The sequence below is a fragment of the Notamacropus eugenii genome, chromosome 6 (assembly GCF_028372415.1).
Source record: "Notamacropus eugenii isolate mMacEug1 chromosome 6, mMacEug1.pri_v2, whole genome shotgun sequence".
Taxonomy (NCBI): domain Eukaryota; kingdom Metazoa; phylum Chordata; class Mammalia; order Diprotodontia; family Macropodidae; genus Notamacropus; species Notamacropus eugenii.
In genome coordinates, this window is record NC_092877.1 from 325,961,083 (window position 1) to 325,978,968 (window position 17,886).

At 45.1% G+C, this 17,886-nt stretch overlaps 1 protein-coding gene and 1 pseudogene across 2 annotated transcripts in view; one reads left to right on the top strand and one right to left on the bottom strand.

The window, feature by feature from the left end:
* Positions 1–17,062, bottom strand: part of IRS1 (insulin receptor substrate 1) — an 84,274-nt gene extending 67,212 nt beyond the window's left edge. For both annotated transcript variants that reach the window (XR_011968992.1, XM_072617987.1), the window contains exon 1: positions 13,283–17,062. Coding sequence is in view for 1 of the 2 variants with exons in the window: in XM_072617987.1 (XP_072474088.1) it covers positions 13,306–17,052 (3,747 nt within the window). In the remaining variant the exon portion in view is untranslated. The remainder of the gene's footprint in view (positions 1–13,282) is intronic.
* LOC140509917 (gamma-aminobutyric acid receptor-associated protein-like 1 pseudogene) lies at positions 504–873 on the top strand (annotated as a pseudogene).
* Positions 17,063–17,886: the final 824 nt, after the last annotated feature.

A 17,886-nucleotide genomic window follows, 5' to 3' on the forward strand; every position in this document is an offset into this window, starting at 1 on the left:
CATATATACAAAGATATTTAGAGCAACACTTTCTATGCTGGCAAAGAACTGGAAACTACAAGGATGTCCTCACTTGGGGAAGTGCTAAACAAATTATGGTACATCAATGTAATGGAATAGTATCATGACATAAGAAATGATGAGAGAGATGGTTTTAAAGGAACCTGTAAAGACTTTTTATGAACTGATGCAAACTGAAGGAAATAAAAGCAGACATTATAAAAAAGGGAACAGAAGCAACAAACATCATAAAAGTTTTTTTTAAGATTTAAGAATTCTGATCAATGAAACTGATGCAAACACAATTCCAAAGAACTAGCCTCAGCCACCTGGGGCCTCCACTCTGAGCATTCTCAACAAGCTGACGGGGCAGCCATGACTGGCAATGTTCAGGCTCTTCAGGTCTCTCACTGGGCTCTGTATGGATGAAGCCAGACTCAGAATCAACCCATTCTGCCGGAGCCAGGCCCCTCAGGGGGAGGTCAGGGATACTAAGAAGCATCATGAAACTCTAACATAAGCAGGGCCATCCTTTCTAGTGCTGGACAAAGGAAGGGAAGAAGATTTGGAACAAATATCCAGACAAAGTCCCTGTAATTGTGGAGAAGGCACCCAACACCAGAGTCCCTGACCTGGACAAATGGGAGTACCTGATGCCCTCTGACCTTACAGTTGGTTGGTTCTTAATTCAGAAGTGGACCCACCATTGTCAACAACTATCCCTCCTCCTATCATGGGCAACCATGGGCCAACTTTATGAGGCCAACCACAAGAAAGACCATTTTCTCTATATGGCCTTAAGGGATGAGGAAGAAAAAGGCATTATAGGACAGAGCTGGTGGACTGGCCAGGGGAAGTTTTGGATATATATGATTAGGAAATGGGGAGGGAGTTCATCCTTCCTGCTCTCTTACCACCCTGCAAATTAACCTTTGTTGTGCTGGACAGAAGTATCAGGAGTTTGAGAGGTTGTTTTCAGGTTGTCTCTGTCGAGGAAGGGCTTCCCAGTTTTCTCACCCTAGAGGGGTAGGAGGGTGGGAAACTCAGTTAAATACATTGGTAGGAAGAGTGTGAGTGAGGAAAGCAGAAGAAAATGTTCTATGATTATCCCAGTATTTAACCAAACTTGTTTTTATCATCCCTCCTTGGCAATATCTCTTCCATAGGCCTACAGTGGGTTTTATTCTCTCCCAACATCCCTAGGTATCATCCTCAGAAGGAAAATGGCCCTAGAACTATGGCTACTATTGCCTGCCTTATTGGGCTTGCTTCCAGACTTCGCAGAAAGACATGAAGTACGGAGGATAAGGGAATATTGGTTCCTCTATGTCTTCTATGTAGGCGTTGGGCCAGGAGCTTACATCTCTGTTCCACTGGACATTCCCTTCCTGTCTTTCTAAACTGAGGGCCAAGACTGGGGACCAAAGAGGAAACCTATCAGGCATCAGGACTCTAAAATATAATTCCTTCTTTCTACACCATCCTGCCTAACTGCCATTCTACGGTCTTATGAAATGTTCCAGGGATGGTGAAATTACCAACAGAATATAGCTCTGAATTCTGTGGGCTTTGGAAAGGGGGGGGTAGACTATATCACTAAACTGATTTTATGGAGAATCTTTGATCCAGCACCCTACACTCTGGGTATTTCAATACAGAGCAAGAAGACCTATCTGTCCTAGACTGAAGTAACCTTCAAACACTCCAATTATAGATGGAAACCTTCCCTAATATTTGTAAACTCTACCATTTTGGGTATGGGGGAAAGATTAGGGGAAGAGGTGAGCTCCCTTCTATCATTCCTGCTCCCATGCACACATAAACGACTGAGAAATTCAACTCCTTTGTTCTGTATTCATTCATCAAAGCTACTGGTTAGAAAGTTCTGGGTCCTGATTTATTTTGTTGTTCTTCATTGTTGTTTTCTCTTTTGGGTAAGGTGGGGGGAGGAAGGAAGGGACGGATAGAGGGAAAGAAGTGAAGGAGGTGTTGAGCTCAGTCATTGACTCCCATTTTTGCTCTGCTGACAACCTGGTCCCCTGTGATAGGGAGACATTTTCCTTTGTCAGTTGTTGTTCTAGCTACAGGTTCCTGTGTAAATTAAGTTGTCACTACCAGGGTAAACAAATAAAATAATTGCCTATTTTAAGATCAAAAAATAAAAAGAAATAAAATGAAAGTACAGACATTATCAACAAAGTATGCTGTTGGTTGCTGTCCTAAGTACAAAGGAAGGGGGGAATACTTGAGATGAGGTGAATCTCCATGAGTTCTTTCAGAAGAATTATTAAACAGTTGGATGTTTAACTAAATCTGCTATATTTGTTTACTAAGCTTCAAAGTCTGAGAAATCATAGTAAGACATAAAACTTACCGAAGGCAAGAAAGATTCCTATTTATATCTCTGTGAAAGGCTGCTAGCAACTTCTTAAGAAGGTATACTCCGTTTTTTTTTTTTTTTGGGTCAAAATGCAAGGCCCCCTGCATAATTTCAAGCCATTCACAAAAAAGAGAGAGAAAGAGAAAGACACGCACACACACACACAGAGACAGAGAAAGAAAGAGCACACCTATTCAGCAAAGACAAAACCTCAAAGAAGGCTAGACTTACAGTTGGATCCTAGGACAAGAGATAAAATTCATAGGGTTAGGATCTTTTTCTACTAAAAGTAAAAATCAACCACCCACAGACAAAAAAGCCCTTGCAAATTCTAACTTTAGATTCAGGAGCTTCATTTGAGTATGAGAAAACTTATCAAACAAAAAAAAGAATCAACAACCCAAATGTTTGAGCAAATTCACATCTCTGACTTCCAACGTTTTCGGGTGATCCAACTGCCGCGTCAAGTAGGGATATAGAAGGTTCAAAGAACACAAAACAGAACAGCAACAGCTCACGCGCATGTGCATGTTACAGCTTACAAGGAGCTTTAAATGGAGTTATCACATTTGGCCTTCATAACTAGACCGCGGGATAGGCAGCACAAATGAGGAAACTGAGGCTCAGATATTTGTCCCAAGGTCACATGCTCAGTAGATGGCATGGTCAGAACTTGAAACTGTGATCTGATTTGAAGTCCAGGGCCCTTTCACTGTTTTCCCGCATGTGCACGCACACACACAGTCTCTCTCTCTCTATCTGGAAAACTGTTGAGTTGTTTCCAAAAACTTGGAAGCAAGATATCCTGTCATACTCATCCTCTTGGGTACTTCACAGTGTCCCAGATTGGGATAACCACCTAGCAGGTACCAGATTAAAGGCTGTTACTGATCTGATTACCATTAATGCTTTCTCCACTAAAAAGAACAGAATCTTGGCTTCCTCCTCCAAAGAAGAACTGGGAATTTTACATCGGGAAAGGAGAAGATTAAGGAGTGGAAGGTGAAAGGTAAATAAGGCATGCCAGCTGCTAAGCCCCGCTGCCCATGTGGGGCACCGTGCTTGGTCCTGGGAAGAAGACCAAAATTAACATCTCTGCCGTCAAAGAGCCAATGTGTACATATATGCCAAAGTCTGTACAAAAATAAGCTATAGTAATAGCTAAACTTTATAGTGTTTTATGATTTGCAAAGTACCTAATGTCAATCTACCATCTATCATTTTATCTACCATCTAACTGTCACCCATCTCTCTTATCTTTTTTCTATAGTATCTAACATTTATCATCTCTAGCTAGCTAGCTATTTAGCTATATGTATATGCCTTTGATCCTCCCAACAACCCCAGTAGTTAAGCTCTATTATTGTCCTCATTACTCAGAGAAAGGGTAAATTTGTTCAGGGGTACACAGCTGCAAATTATATGAAGCAGGATTCAAACTCAGATCTTTCTGCTTGATTCCAGTTCAGGTATTTTATCCACTCTGCCACCTAGCTGCCCATAAGGTATATTTGGGAGATGGGGTGGGCAGGCCCTGGCATCTGAGAAGGCCTAGATGCTGCCAAAATCTTTCTCTTTTTATACATAAATCGGAAGAATCTAAGGACCTAAGCTCAAACACCACCCTCACACCCCACATTATCTCTGTTATCTGCAGCAAGTCACAATCTCCCTGGGCTTCTTTCCTTCATTTGTAAAATTAAAGAGCTGGACTAGATCAGAGGCATTAAACACAGCTACCTGCCTTCCAAGTGAGGCTAGAACCAGATTAAAATATAATTGAGAAACATTTAGTAAAATAATTAAAAATACAGTACAACACAGATAATGTTAATTTGTGGTTTTCTAAGTTAATATACAACCCTATTCTATTTGACTTGGACCTTTAAGGTCCCTTCCAGTTCTGAATCTAAGATCTTTTAAGGACAATCTGAGATTTTACACTACCTGAAAGCCAAAAGTCCAAATTCTGGGGCATTGCAGAAAATGCTGGCTGCAAAAGATGTGCTTAAAAATATTTAAGTGAAAACAATGAGAAGCAATGATGAACAACAAGCACCTTTTTGATCATTCCAACTCAGACAACACAACTAGCAGCTACTTAGGATTAAGAGATGCTTCAACAGTGTGACCCAGATATGTCAAAGAAGATCAGAGGATGCCCCTCAATGCCTTTGAGTTAACAAAACAAAACAAGTGGAGAGTTGATGGAAGACTCTTTTACTCACTATGGCTTATAACCTTTTAGGTTCACTTCCCATGCTAACAATAAACAGATCTTAACAATTTATTATTTACTAAGGCATCTCAGCACATACTAATACACTAATGAAACAGTTTGGTGCAATACGACACTGAAGATAGGACATTAGAAAGAAGAGACTCATTTTCTGACTTATGACAGTCTTAGTTAGATGCATCCATGGATATAGGGACAGGGCTTTGGTACTGCAAATATCCCTTTAAATTAGAAACAGAAAATGAGATTTAAAACCCATACATAAAGTTGCCTTTTGTAGGTACACTTAATTTAACTATTTCAAATTATGTTATTTTTAAATGACTCAATCAATAATGAGCACATAATATATTTATCTAACAAAAATATTGATTTTTAAGAGATAGATCACAGCGCAGACCCTACCAAGGCTATCTTTTTGTGAAGAACTCAATTTACCTTAGGCATGTTATACAAAAACTCTTCCTACCTTTGTGAATTAAGATGAAGGCAAATGTAATCATCTCTATGTGAATGATCAATCAAAAAACCCCCATTTATGCATGGCTTACAGTTTGCCAATCACTGGAGGTAGGAAGACATAAATGAAAGAGTATCTGCCTTCAAATGGTTTCTGTTCTATAGAAAAAAGAAAAAGCAAAGAAGTGGCAACTATAAGAAGCCAACTTTTCTTTGACCTACAAAAATATTTTTTCTCATTTTCTCAGACTATGATTTCATTTATTTAGTTATCTCCTGCTGTAGTAAGTATAACCATTAATATAGACTGACAACTCATCTGTAAACTATAATCTTGCCTCTAGGACTGAGAAGTTAATTGCCTTGGCATGGCCATATAGCTTTATATATATAGCCCAGGAGTTGAAGGATCTCAACCTCGGTCTTTGGTATTCTATAGTCAACTCATGCTGTCTTGTTAGTAGAGTTATTAATAAAATTAAAATTGTTGTTGTTCAGCCATATCCAATTCTTCAAGACCCCATCTGGGATTTTCTTGGCAAAGATACTGGAGTGGTTTGCCATTTCCTTCTCCAGTTCATCTGACAGATAAGTAAACCAAGGCAGAGTTAAGTGACTTGCCCAGGGTCACACAGCTAGCAAGTGTCTAGGCTGAATTTGAACAGGTCTTCCTGACTCCAGGTCTGGTGCATTATCCACTGCCCAATATTAAAACAGAATTCAATAAAAATAAATCAAAGTGCTTTCTTATTCAGAGTTCATCTGAATTCAAAATGGAAAAAATAAAGTTACTAGGACCATTTCTTAAAATTGAGCATATCTATGAATCAAAAAATACTGAAACTTTAGTTTATATAACTAGAAGGATAATATTTTTAGTTTATATAACTAGAAGGATAGTATTTGCTATTTTAAAGAACAAAATATTTTTATCAAAAAAGAATTAATAATACCTTATTTCTTCATGAGACCATTTACAGAAATCACTGACCTCTAGCATCTTATTATAAGAGAATGACTCTTTTGAATGCAATTACCAAAAACCCGATAAAGTAGAAAAACAAATCACTACCTCAACCAATATCTCACTTCCTGAAGGGCAGACGGAGAGGATGAGGAGGACAGTGACACTTTTTCAGATTGTTAAGAGTGCCATTATACCGAATTACCATTAAAGCTGAAAAGGTAACATTTATATATTATGGAGCTAAGAAATTTATCTGATTACTACCACGGTTAGAGAAGGATTGGATAAGGCTATCAATGAAGCAATGAATGAAAAAAGTCAATGGACTATTCTAATGATTTATGAAATCTGCAAGGTAGTAAGTAGTGAAAGCTTAGAGTTCCTTTCAGAATACAGCAAAAACTCAATGCTCGGGAGGAAACTGGAAACACAACACATAATCCAATGCAAATTGCTGAGAAAACCTAAGGAAGTAAATCTGAGACCAAACTAATTTAATTGTCACAAAAAATGTTTAAATCTTTTACATATGCCTAAAAAGGAAAAACCAAGCCATAGGACTTCACAATGGAGATAGGGACTGGACCCATGATTTAACCAATATCAGGAACTTCTGAATGAGGAAATTCCCTCTACTAATACAAGCTATCATCTTTTCTGCAATTTATGGGAACTTGCCCATATAGACAGATGAACTATTTGTATACAACCTGTGACAGAGCCTTCCAAGCTTGAACTGGTCTGATCAGCCACAGTCAGACACACTGTACCTTGACCCTAACACAGTCAGGTCATTGAGTCTTCTTCAAGCATCAAGAACAACAACCTAAGGTTATATGGCAAGCATGTGTCAAAAATGGGAGGCCAGTTCTTCCAGGCTCTAAGGCTGCCTATCAGATTCACGAAATCATACAGATGTAAAAATGCAAAGACAAAATGAAGGCATCTAGGTGGTAAATCATATAGAGCATCAGGAATACCTGAGTCCAATTCAGCCTCCAGACATTTACTAGCTACATGACCTTGGCCAAGTCACTTAACTGTTTGCCTCAGTTTCCTTATCTGTTGAACGAGCTGGAGAAGGAAATGACAAACCACTCTAATATCTCTGCAAAAAAAAAAAAAATCCAAATGAGGTTGCAGAGAGTTGGACACAACTGAGCAACAACATTAATGAAAAAGCAAAGTTATCTTCCATCTTATATATGAGCTTTTTAGATGCTCTCTTCTTGCCTGAATGTCTAGCTAAAGTCTTGTGGATGCTAGGATAGTGCAAAAATAAACTGAACAAGGATTACTCATGATAAGAATATATCCATGGCTGCACAAGATAGGTGAAGTACATGGTATCATCCAAGGCACCACTGATAGCCCCATGGCTGGCAAACCAGAATTCTTCTCCAGTGGAAAGAACAGAAGGACCCAATTCAGTCTGGAGAGTTCTCAGGCAAGTCCAATCTAATCATCAAGGTCAATGAAGACCAGACCAGTTCTAAAGTTTACCTGGTGGAATCTGGACAATTTCTTTCTTTCCCAACAGGAAAGGTACCCAAGTATTCCCTCTGGCCTATCTGGTCAACCTAGAATCATGCTCAGGATCTATGGCTGAGCAATAAAGTATCTGTACCTCAAAAACCTACATCTGCCTATCCTAAGGGCTTTCTGATGTCCACTAGGGCAACTCAATCCACAAACACATAATATCTTTTATACTTGAATATGTCTTTAAATCTGACCCAGTAAAGGAACTTGAGTAGTCACCTCCTGAGAGCAGGGGTCTTATTTTAGGGCTTGCCTAAGATGACTGATCTACAAAGAGAAAAACAGCCTGTGTAATCCCAAATCCTGGCTTTAAAGTCAATACCATGGACAGCATTTATTTATTCTTTGGACAACAACAGTTGCAGGAGTTCCAAAGTATTCATCCAAAAGTAGAAAGCAATATTAAAAAATGGTTTGGGGGAGAGGGAGAAGTTAAAGAATTGTCAGTTAATGGATTTTATTTTTAAGCCTTAAGAATTAGTCTAAACAGGGTGAGATCAGTAGTTTGTGAGTGATTTGAACTGTTGTTAAAATCATTTTGAAGTCAAAGAACTTTACATTCTGCTTGGAAGTTGCTCTAGGACAAAACATTTTTTTTTTTATGTAGCATGCCAAATCATACAGTGTTCCCTTGTGATGATGTTTCAATCAGCACCTAAGGAAAAGCACTGCCTTCAGGACATATAATTCAGTGCAGGAAGAGAACTTTGGGCTGAGCTGGCTGAAGCCAGTGACAAAACAAAAACCGTACAAGTCGGTCCAGAGGAAAGGTGTTTCTTCCCATCATCTTTCATCCTTCCTTTTTTTTTTTTTTAGAGGATAAAATCAGACCAGAACAGAGATGAACATATATGAAAATGGCCAATCTAATTTCACATTAGATATATAATTTATATACATATATAATTTGTGTCTGTATTTCACATTGTATTTGTAATTCAGATGGATATGCAACAAAATGCAACCAACTTTCAAAACTGGATTCTCTTGTCTTATGTTATTCACTCCAAAATGTTAGATTGATTTAAATTTTATAATAACCTAAAAACAATACTAACACTTTATTTCCTACTTCTGTCAGTACCTAGCACTTTCCTTACCCATATCTATTACCTCTCCAGTTCCCTAAATTCATACAGTTTACTGGTTAGCATTTTTTTTTACTTTTGGAATTCCATGCTGGATTTCTGAAGGGTAAGTCATTATAGGGGAATGTCACAAAAGGCCCAAGTTACTGTATCTGCATTTCTCCTATTGTTGTCTCTCCTTTTCATTAATAAGATTTAAACCCAAGATTCCCTTGGAAACTGCCAGTCCAGCACAGCCCTGGATGCAGCTTCCCCAATACATGGAGTCAGGAGACCTCCAAGCAAGGGAGGAAGCGGTGACCCAGAGTAAAAGATGAGACTGGTAAAATAGCCCGGCACTGGTCCGTTATCATTAAAAACAGCAGCCACCACAAGGATTTATTAAGTGCCTACTGGACATCAAGAATATTTGTTAAGTCCCTAAAATGTGCCAGTAACTATCCTGGGCACGGAGGATACCAAACAAAAAAAGGGGGGTATTTAAAATAAGAAGGCTCATTGCTAATCTACCATTGGGTAGGTCTAATCTATTTTCCTTCCCGAGTTCACAAGCTGGCGTACATGCAAAAATAAGGCTGGGCTTGTAAAACTGGAGGAGCAGGGGGAGGGAACGAAGGGGGAGCTCAGTATTTAAATCAACATGCTAGATGCAGACTGGCACCGCCTGGCCAGCCGCCGAGGCCACTGGGGGGCCGCCCCCCAGGGGAAGGAGCCTGAGCTGGCCAAAGCCAGAAGAAAAGCAACGGCAGAACCTCAGCTGCAGCCCCGCCTCCGCCCCCGCGACCCCCTCCCCACCCCAAGTCACCACTGGCAGTCCTTCCTTGCCCTGCCCTTGCCAGCCTTCACAGCCAGGGTCACTGTGCCCGTCCGAGCCACAGTGCACTGCTGCCATCCCGGAGGCGTCCCCACCTCCCCGCCCCTCCAGCCTGGCCACCGGGAGGGGGGGGGGTCGTCCCTACCACACCCACCACCTCCTCGTGAGAGGTGGCCTGGTGCCTGGCAGAAAAGCCAAGCTAGGTAGCAAGACTGGCAGGGAGCACGGGATAAAAGGACACTAGGGGTGCCCTGGGCACAGGGTAAACACGAAAGCTGGGGCCAAGGGAAAGGAAAGAGAACAAGGTGAGTGTGGGGGAAGGAAGATCACCCAAGAGAAAGTCGTGGGGATACAGAATAGCACCTTAAATCAAAAAGAAATACAAGGTAGCGCCCTAAGCCAAAACAAAGGACAAAAAGGGAAAGGGGAGAGGACAAAACAAGAATCCACGTGGCTTTCCCCGCAAATGGAGGTAGGAGGGTGGGATGGGGATGGGGATGGAGGACGGAAAGTCCTACTGTGGCCCGGCCATTCTTTCCAAAATAAAAAAGGCTTAGAGTCAAAGGGGGCCGACTAGCCACGGGCAACAATGCAAAGGCTGCGGGAACCCCCAGATCAACCCCTAAAACAGATTTCCCTGTCCCCCAGATTTCTGTTTTCCTCCACTCCAATCCACGCCCATTCCTCTTTCCCCGCCCAGCGGAGCTCCCAACTCCTCCCTCTGCAGGCTGCAGAAGGTGATCCACTTGGACAAACAACGGCCTGGAAGTGGGGGGGGGGGGGGGGGGGGAGGGGGCTGTTTAACATTAACAAAGGCTGGAGACCAGAGTCGAAGTAAGCCACACAGGCTTCCCCTCCCCCTTTCCTAAACTAGAAGTGATCCCTCCTCTTCTAATCTCTAGCTCTCCCCGACCTGTCTTAAACATTCCTTATATTCTAACCTGTATTGATCTAAGTGGTCTCTAGCTCTCTACTAGGTTGACTGTAAGCGCTCCAAGGGCAGGAAAGGTTTTTCATTTGTTGTCTTCCCACCCCCCCTACGCCTTGTGAGTGGCAAGTACTTAATCTTATTTGCTAAAGTGAATGGAAGAAACGGGGAGGCCAGGAAGGGGAAACTGAGCATGGAAGAAAAGACAAGGCAACCAGTGATAAGGGGAGAGGGAGGGAAGAAAGGGGTTTGGGGGGAAAGTGGAGGCAAGAATGTGAGGAATCCAAAAGGTGCTGAATGAAAGAGGAAATAAAACGGAAGGAAACAGTTCACTAGCACCTTAGGCCTCTCACAGCTCCACATTCCCCTTTATCCTTCCTAAAGATCCAAGCCCCACCTGGGTGAAAAAATAAATAAATGCCCAGGAAGTTACATGGTTTTTTTTTTTTCACAAATGCAAAACTTACTTAGCTCTATGAGCTGCAGTCTGGCCACTGACTGATAGGATTCATGTTTGTATCATGAAAAACAAAATATCTCTTAACTGAACTGAAAACAGGCCTAAGGCAGGCTTTACTGAAGAGAACGTGCCCCAATTTTGTTTTGCTAGCACCCTATTCACACCAGCCCCTACACTGCCCAATCCACAGAGGTATACATACACCGAACATTTCCAGCTCTCCCCCACCCCCTTCACACATGCACTCCTTATTCTGTGATTATTAGGATTTGATTATCCCAAAGTATTATTTTTCCTGAAAAGACATGAATACCAATTTAAGAAGAATACCTCCTCCACTGGGAAGTAAAAGAAGGGCACAATAGAAATGAACAGACTTGTTGTGAACTGGAAGCTTAAGTCAAAAAAGCATTTTATGAATGAATATACTTGGGAAATCCTTTCTACCTCAGTTGAACACATTTCTCTTTGGGAAGATTATTACTAAATGTCTCTTTTCTTGCTCACTTTTTTGGCTCCATCATGGAGCAGCTATGAATAAATATGATGAAACAACATTTTTTTTTTACTTCTGTCTACTCTACCAGTGATTCATACTCCAAGGAATCTAATTTCAGAGAAACAAGACAGTTCTTCATTGATAAATTTAATTCCAAATATTTACACCCAAAACACATAGCCCATCTGGGTCAAGCAAACACACTGAAGATAAACAAGTAAGCACCATTCTGTTGACGAATCCTAGAATCTAAACTTCGTTTGATGTCATTACTTTCCTGTCAGTATGTTTTCACACACCTAAGACAAAATAATGATTGATGTGGGTCAAACTTCTAAAGCTACTAGAATCAAGGAAATTGTCCCTATAGAAATTAACTGACTTGCCTGAAAGGTCAGTACAAAAAACCCAACATTTTAGGAACACATATACTTTAAGAAAGCAAATACTTAAAAAAAAAATCTCATTTTGAAACAGGAATAAGAAAGAATCACAAGATAGCTGGTTCACTAGAATAAATTGTTTCCAAATGGTGAAAACTTCTTAGTAGCCAACTCATCATACAAAAGCACTCCACAGTTCAACCCATGGCTATGACCACTAGCCAGGCAACATGCTCCATGGAGAGAAAAGGGAAGCAACAGCCACTATGTTCATCCTCAACACAATCTTAACCAAAACATTTACTATTGAAATGTCTATTTTCAAGCTTAGAGATCAACAGTGAATGGAAGGATAAAGAAGATGGCATTAATAGAGTTCATTTGTGCTCTTTGTAAAAAAAAAAAAATTTAAAAATCCCCCATGTTTTCTGACTTACTTCTCCTTCCTTTCAAACACCACAAACAGAAATAGCTTAAGTAATTTTAAATAAACTGGACAGTAGCCCCCAACAGATATTTCAGTCTCAACACAGACATTTCCAAAAGCAGACTACTGTAATACAGACACACTGTAATGAACCTCCATAACTCTTCACTAATAATGGGTCCCAGTTGCATGCAGAGGATTACTGCATATCCTGTCTGAAAAACAGTCATGCTTAAGAGATGATGTGTCTACGTGTGAATAATATTATCAGAATATTGATTCAGGAACAGAGAGATCTTATTTCTTTACCCATTATTACTTCATTCTTAATATTTTTTAAAGCTAGATTAGAATTCAGTAATGAAATCTTAAGGGCATTTTGAATATGGCTTCCCATTTATGTTTATGATGCCTTAGCTTTCTGAAAAAACAGACCCAAAGTCCCAAGTTAACAAGGCGACCTTGAATTTGAGTTAAACCAACCTCAGATGGAGTGGTAGCCACTTTTTAAAAACTCAAGTAAATATTATTTTGTAGCAAGATTTCTGCCCTACCCACCCCGACCCTGGGGGCCAGTCTGTTGATTTTTTGTTTTGTTTTTGCTCTTAAACACTGTTGCAATTACTAACAAGAACAGGCTAGGCTTCTTTCTCTTACACAAGCCTTAGCAATGGCATGCGTAAATATCCAAGTGTATACACGTACATACATATTCACACATATGCTATATATTTGCATATATAGATATCTATAGACCTGAAAACCTGTGTGTCACCGTGGCCAGTAATACTTAAGTAGGTCCCTTACCCAGTCACCCCACAAGACAATGACTGGGTTTCTAATGCAGTTTTGGACTCTGCTAGCTGCCAAGTTTTGGTTGTAGATCACTAGGGGATAATTTTGTGTGTGTGTATGTGCACACAAGTGTGCATGTGCGTGTGTGCGTATGTGTGTGTCCCTCTGATCCCCTGGGCAGGTGCTGCAAAGTAGGGAAGTGAGGAAGGAAGGAAGACAGGGAGAGAGAGAGGTTGGGAGGGAGGGAGTCAGCAATGGGGGACAAGTTTCTGCAGCTGGCCTTTCTCACGGGGAGACTCACCTGCTACGATTTTTCAGGAGGAGCTATGGAAGGTCCTCGGACTGCTTCTGAAAGTTAATGCTAGCATAGGCGCTTAGATCCTCACTGGAGCAGCCGTTCCCACTGGCTGCACCACTGCCACGCGGCTGATGAGGAGGCTGCAGCAGAGGGGGACACTCCTGGGGCCGGTGATTAAAATCCTTGACCAAATCCAGGTCGATATAGTTGAGTCCATTCTCTAAACCTCCTGCACCCCCACTCATTTGGGAAGTCTCCTTCCTGCTGGGTGGGCCCCCTAGATCGCCAGGCTTTAGCCAGACATTTTCAAAGGAGGCAGAACTGTGGCGTTTAACATCTTCACTGCTGCCACTGGCCCCAGAGCCACCTGCGCCTGCGGCCCCAAAGGGCACTGCAACGTTACTGCCCCGGGCAGCACTAGGAGTAGAGGAAAAGGTCTCTGAGCTGTGGCGCCTCCGGCACCCTTGGGGGTCAGCCCGGATCACTTTGGCACTCTGGTTGCGGCTGGGACTAAGGTTCACCCGTGTAAAGGCGCTAATCCCTCCAGGTCCCTTTGGACCTCCTAGCAGGGATGGGCGGCTGGCCAGCTCTGCCTGTCCTTGATGCTGGGGAAGAGACGGGGAGGGGGTTGTAAAAGAGGGGGAAGGGGCAGACGCTGAAGCAGCTGGGATGCTGGACTCTTCTGAAGCCCTGCTTGTTTGCATAACCACATAACTGAGGGAGGTATCTGCACAGCCTGGACAGGGCCCACCCACCTGCATGGTCACGTAATCCTGGCTGTTTGGCACCACTCGGCTAGGCCTACACACACCACCCACCCCAGTGGGCAGGGGGCACGCTCTACCAGGCTTTGCCACAAAGCTTTCTTGACAGGCAGGCCTCCGGGGAGGCCTCAAGTCCATGTTCATATACTCCTCAGAGCCAGTCTCATCTTCTTTGGGGGCTGGCTGTAGCTGGGATGGGCACCTGACTGTGGGAGAGCAGAGAGAGATGGCTGAGCCATGGGAATAGCCTGGCTGGTCACCAACAAACTCAATATTCACGTATTCTCCTGGGCTCTTGGGTTCTGGAGGAAGAAGAGGCTGCTGTGGTTGCTCCCGGGCTCTAGGTAAGGTGCTGGCCTTGGGGCCATCCAGAGACAGCCTTGTGGGTCGAGTTAGGCGATTCTTGGTCTGTGCAACCATGTCCACTTTTCGGGGCAGGTGGGGCTGCAGGGGCTGATGGTGATGATGGCCATGTGCCCCTTCCTGAACCCCTCCTCCCAGACTGTCACTGCTAGCAGAAGAGGATGAGTCTTCTGCGGCTGTGGCATACAGGAGGCGGCTGGAGCTGACCGAGAGGCGCAGGTGATGAAGCCTGGCACCATCTTCGGGCTCCCCTCGACGCTGCTGCTGCTGCTGCTGCTGCTGCTGCTGCTGTTGCTGCTGCTGCTGCTGCTGCTGTGTATGTTTGAAGGATCTTGGCAAAGAGTAGTAAGAGTAGATGGCCTTGTTTTGTGGGTCATCTGTGCCATAGTAGCAGTCAGAGGGGCTGCTGGTGGCAGAGTCCCCAGCTGGGGACATGTTGATGTAGTCACTACTGCAAGGCAGCTTCCCATCATTGCTCTCCACAGAGAGCTTTGGGTGAACATGGTGATGGTGATGGTGGCCACCAACCCCATTTGTCCATATCTTGCCAAAGCTGTTGCCAGAAGTGGCAACATTGCTGCTGCCAGATCCCCCAGCACTGTCGGGGGAACAGCTGCCACTGGGAGACATCATCATGTAGCCATTGGGGTCTACCCTTTGGGAATGACGTCGGCTGGGGTTAATGATCTGCTGTGGGGCAGATACACTCTTAGGACTCATGGGCATGTAATCCCCACCATTCTTTCGGCCACTGGGTACCGGGGCCACCCCAGGAGACATGGGCATGTAGCCATCATCTGTGTGTAGCACTGGAGCATCCCCCCGGTGATGGTGGCCACCTCGCTCCTCTAAGGGATGAATCTCCAAACACTCCTCAGGGTAGGAATGGGTGGGCACAAAGGCTGAGTGCCGGTAGCCTTGCACCCGGTTCCCACTGACAGCTGCTGAACAGGGCGGGTAGGAAGGCATCATCTCTGTGTACTCCTCAATTGATGCTACCGAGGATTGTGAAGAAGTCTTCTGGTGGGAAATAGTAGGAGAAGTACCTGCTGAGTGAGTTCTCTTTCGGAAACTCTTCTCCAGCTCTGCAGCGGTGGCTGTCTCATCTCCAACTGTAGCAGGACTTGGGCCAGCTCCCGGGGTATACCGATGCCCATTGCCACTTCTGGATAGGTTATAGTGGCCATTGGGGGCTGTCAAGTTAGGCGTGGTTTTGCCTCCCATGCAGATATAGTTGCTGAGCTCTTCTTCACCCCTAGCTGGTGGGGTATGACCCAGGGAATCTGGGGTGACACTGCGGAAGGAATTTCGGAAGTCACAAGGGCTGGAGCCATATTCATCAGAAGAGATGAAGCCCCCATCACTGGGTGAGCCAGACACCGAAGCACTAGATCTCCTAGGGAAGAGGCAGTCTGATGTTGACCCGTGACCACTGGTGCTGCTAGAGGATAAGCTGACTGGACTCGTGGCTGAAGGGGAACATCGAGAAGAAGGCATGGGGATGGAACGGCTGTGGTTGAGGGGTGGGTGCAAGCGGGAGCTGCCCCGATGCCGGTGAGAATGGGTCCGGTTGGTACTGGGACTTACAGGACTCCCATCCACCGAAGCTGGTCGGGACATGGTGCCTTCTCCATCACTGGAGGCCCGGACACGGAAAGAACAGGGCTTCCCACCTACTACACTGGCTGGGGATGTGGCAGTCACGCTCTCAGTGCGGGATCTTCGGGTGAGTCCCACCTGGCTGGGGGGTGGGTTATTGAGGTGATGCCTGCGCAGAGGTACACTGATGGGGTTAGAGCAGTTTGAGGAGGACTGGCTCTTGCTGCGAGGCCGAAACTCCTCACTCATTGCCCGCATGGCTTCCAGGATAGTCTCATGCATGTTCTGGGCAACAACAGAGTCATCCACTTGCATCCAGAACTCCCCAGGTCCAGTCACTGCAGAGCGCCCCACCTCAATAAAAAAGAAGTTTTCTGAGTGACCACACCTGCGAATGTTCATCAATTGGAGGACCACTGCTGCTGCCTCGGAGTTCAGCTTCACAAAGCTGATCGTCTTACTGGTCAGGCAGAGCCGGTAGATGCCAATCAGGTTCTTTGTCTGCCCCAAGCCCTTAGGCTTTAGGATCACTTGCCAAACCTCCTTGAAAGCTGGTCCTGGGGCCATTTCACCATAGCTACTGTCCTCCCCGGCATCTCCCAGGCCAGAGCTACCGCTGCAGCTCCCCCCTCCTCCTCCTCCCACTCCAAAAGCTGCAGCCTCGTGGTGGGAATGGTGCAAGTGATGCCCCTTGGCCCGATTGTGGAGCTGCAGGAGAGCCTGGTACCAGCTCTCCTGCTCCGACTCGCTGTCCGCGGCAATAGCAAAATGCTCATCCCGAGTGTAGAGGGCTACCAGGTGTTTGTTTTTAGAGTCAGCCCGCTTGTTGATGTTGAAACAGCTCTCCAGCGGGATAGAGCGCTTGGGGGCACCAGATTTGTGCCTCCACTTCTTCTCATTCTCATAGTACTCCAGGCGGGCTGGCCCCCCGGCCTCACTGGCTGCCCGCAGTACGAAGAAGCGTTTGTGCATGCTCTTGGGTTTGCGGAGGTAGCCCACCTTCCGCACGTCGGAGAAGCAGCCGTCCCCCTCCGGTGGGCTCGCCATGCTGCCGCTGCCGCTGCCGCTGCCGCCGCCGCCGCCGCCGGTGCCCCAGCCACCGAGCAAGGAACGAGGGGTGGGCAGAAATACAAGCGGGTGGGTGGGAGAGCGGGCACCTCCCCCAAACACAGCACATGCAAACAAGTCAGCCCGAGGGGGGGGAGGAACAACGGTTTAAAAAAAATACAACCTCCCCCTTGTCCTTGATCCAAATCTCCTTGATTTTTCTCCCCCGCCGGAGCTCAGAAGAAAAGCAGCTGCTCGAGAAGTCCGGATCCCCAGCGAGAGAGTTTACGGGTGTTTCATGCCCTTGGGGGTGAAAATCAGCCCTGGACGAGGCCAGTCCCAATCCATGGAGAGCAAAGTCTCCTCTCAACCGCTGGGAAGAAGCAAAGATGCATCTTGCATTGCATGGGCTGAATTCCTGCACAGGGAGGAGGAGCTGGGGGGGCTGGAAAGTGTGTGGGGGGGTCCCTGCTTTTCCCCTTTCTCTCGGTCTCTCTCTCTCCCTCTCCCGCACACACTCCTTCGGTTTCTGAGTCCTCCACTGGAAGCCGCGATTCCCGAGGCAAATTAAATATCCTTGGGCCGGGGGAGGCGTGTTGCCAAGTCCCAACGTTGCACAGGGCTCTCCCTCCTCCTCCTCCTCCTCCTCCTCCTCCTCCTCCTCCTCCTCCTCCTCCTCCTCCCTTTCCCCCCTCCTCTTCCTTCTTCTCCTCCCTCTCCTCCAACCCTCACCCTCCCACCGCCGCCACCAGCAGCAGCCTGAGCCTCACCACCAGCGGCCCCACCCCCCACTCCTCCTCCTCCTCTCCCCAGAAATACCGGGATCGGATCTCA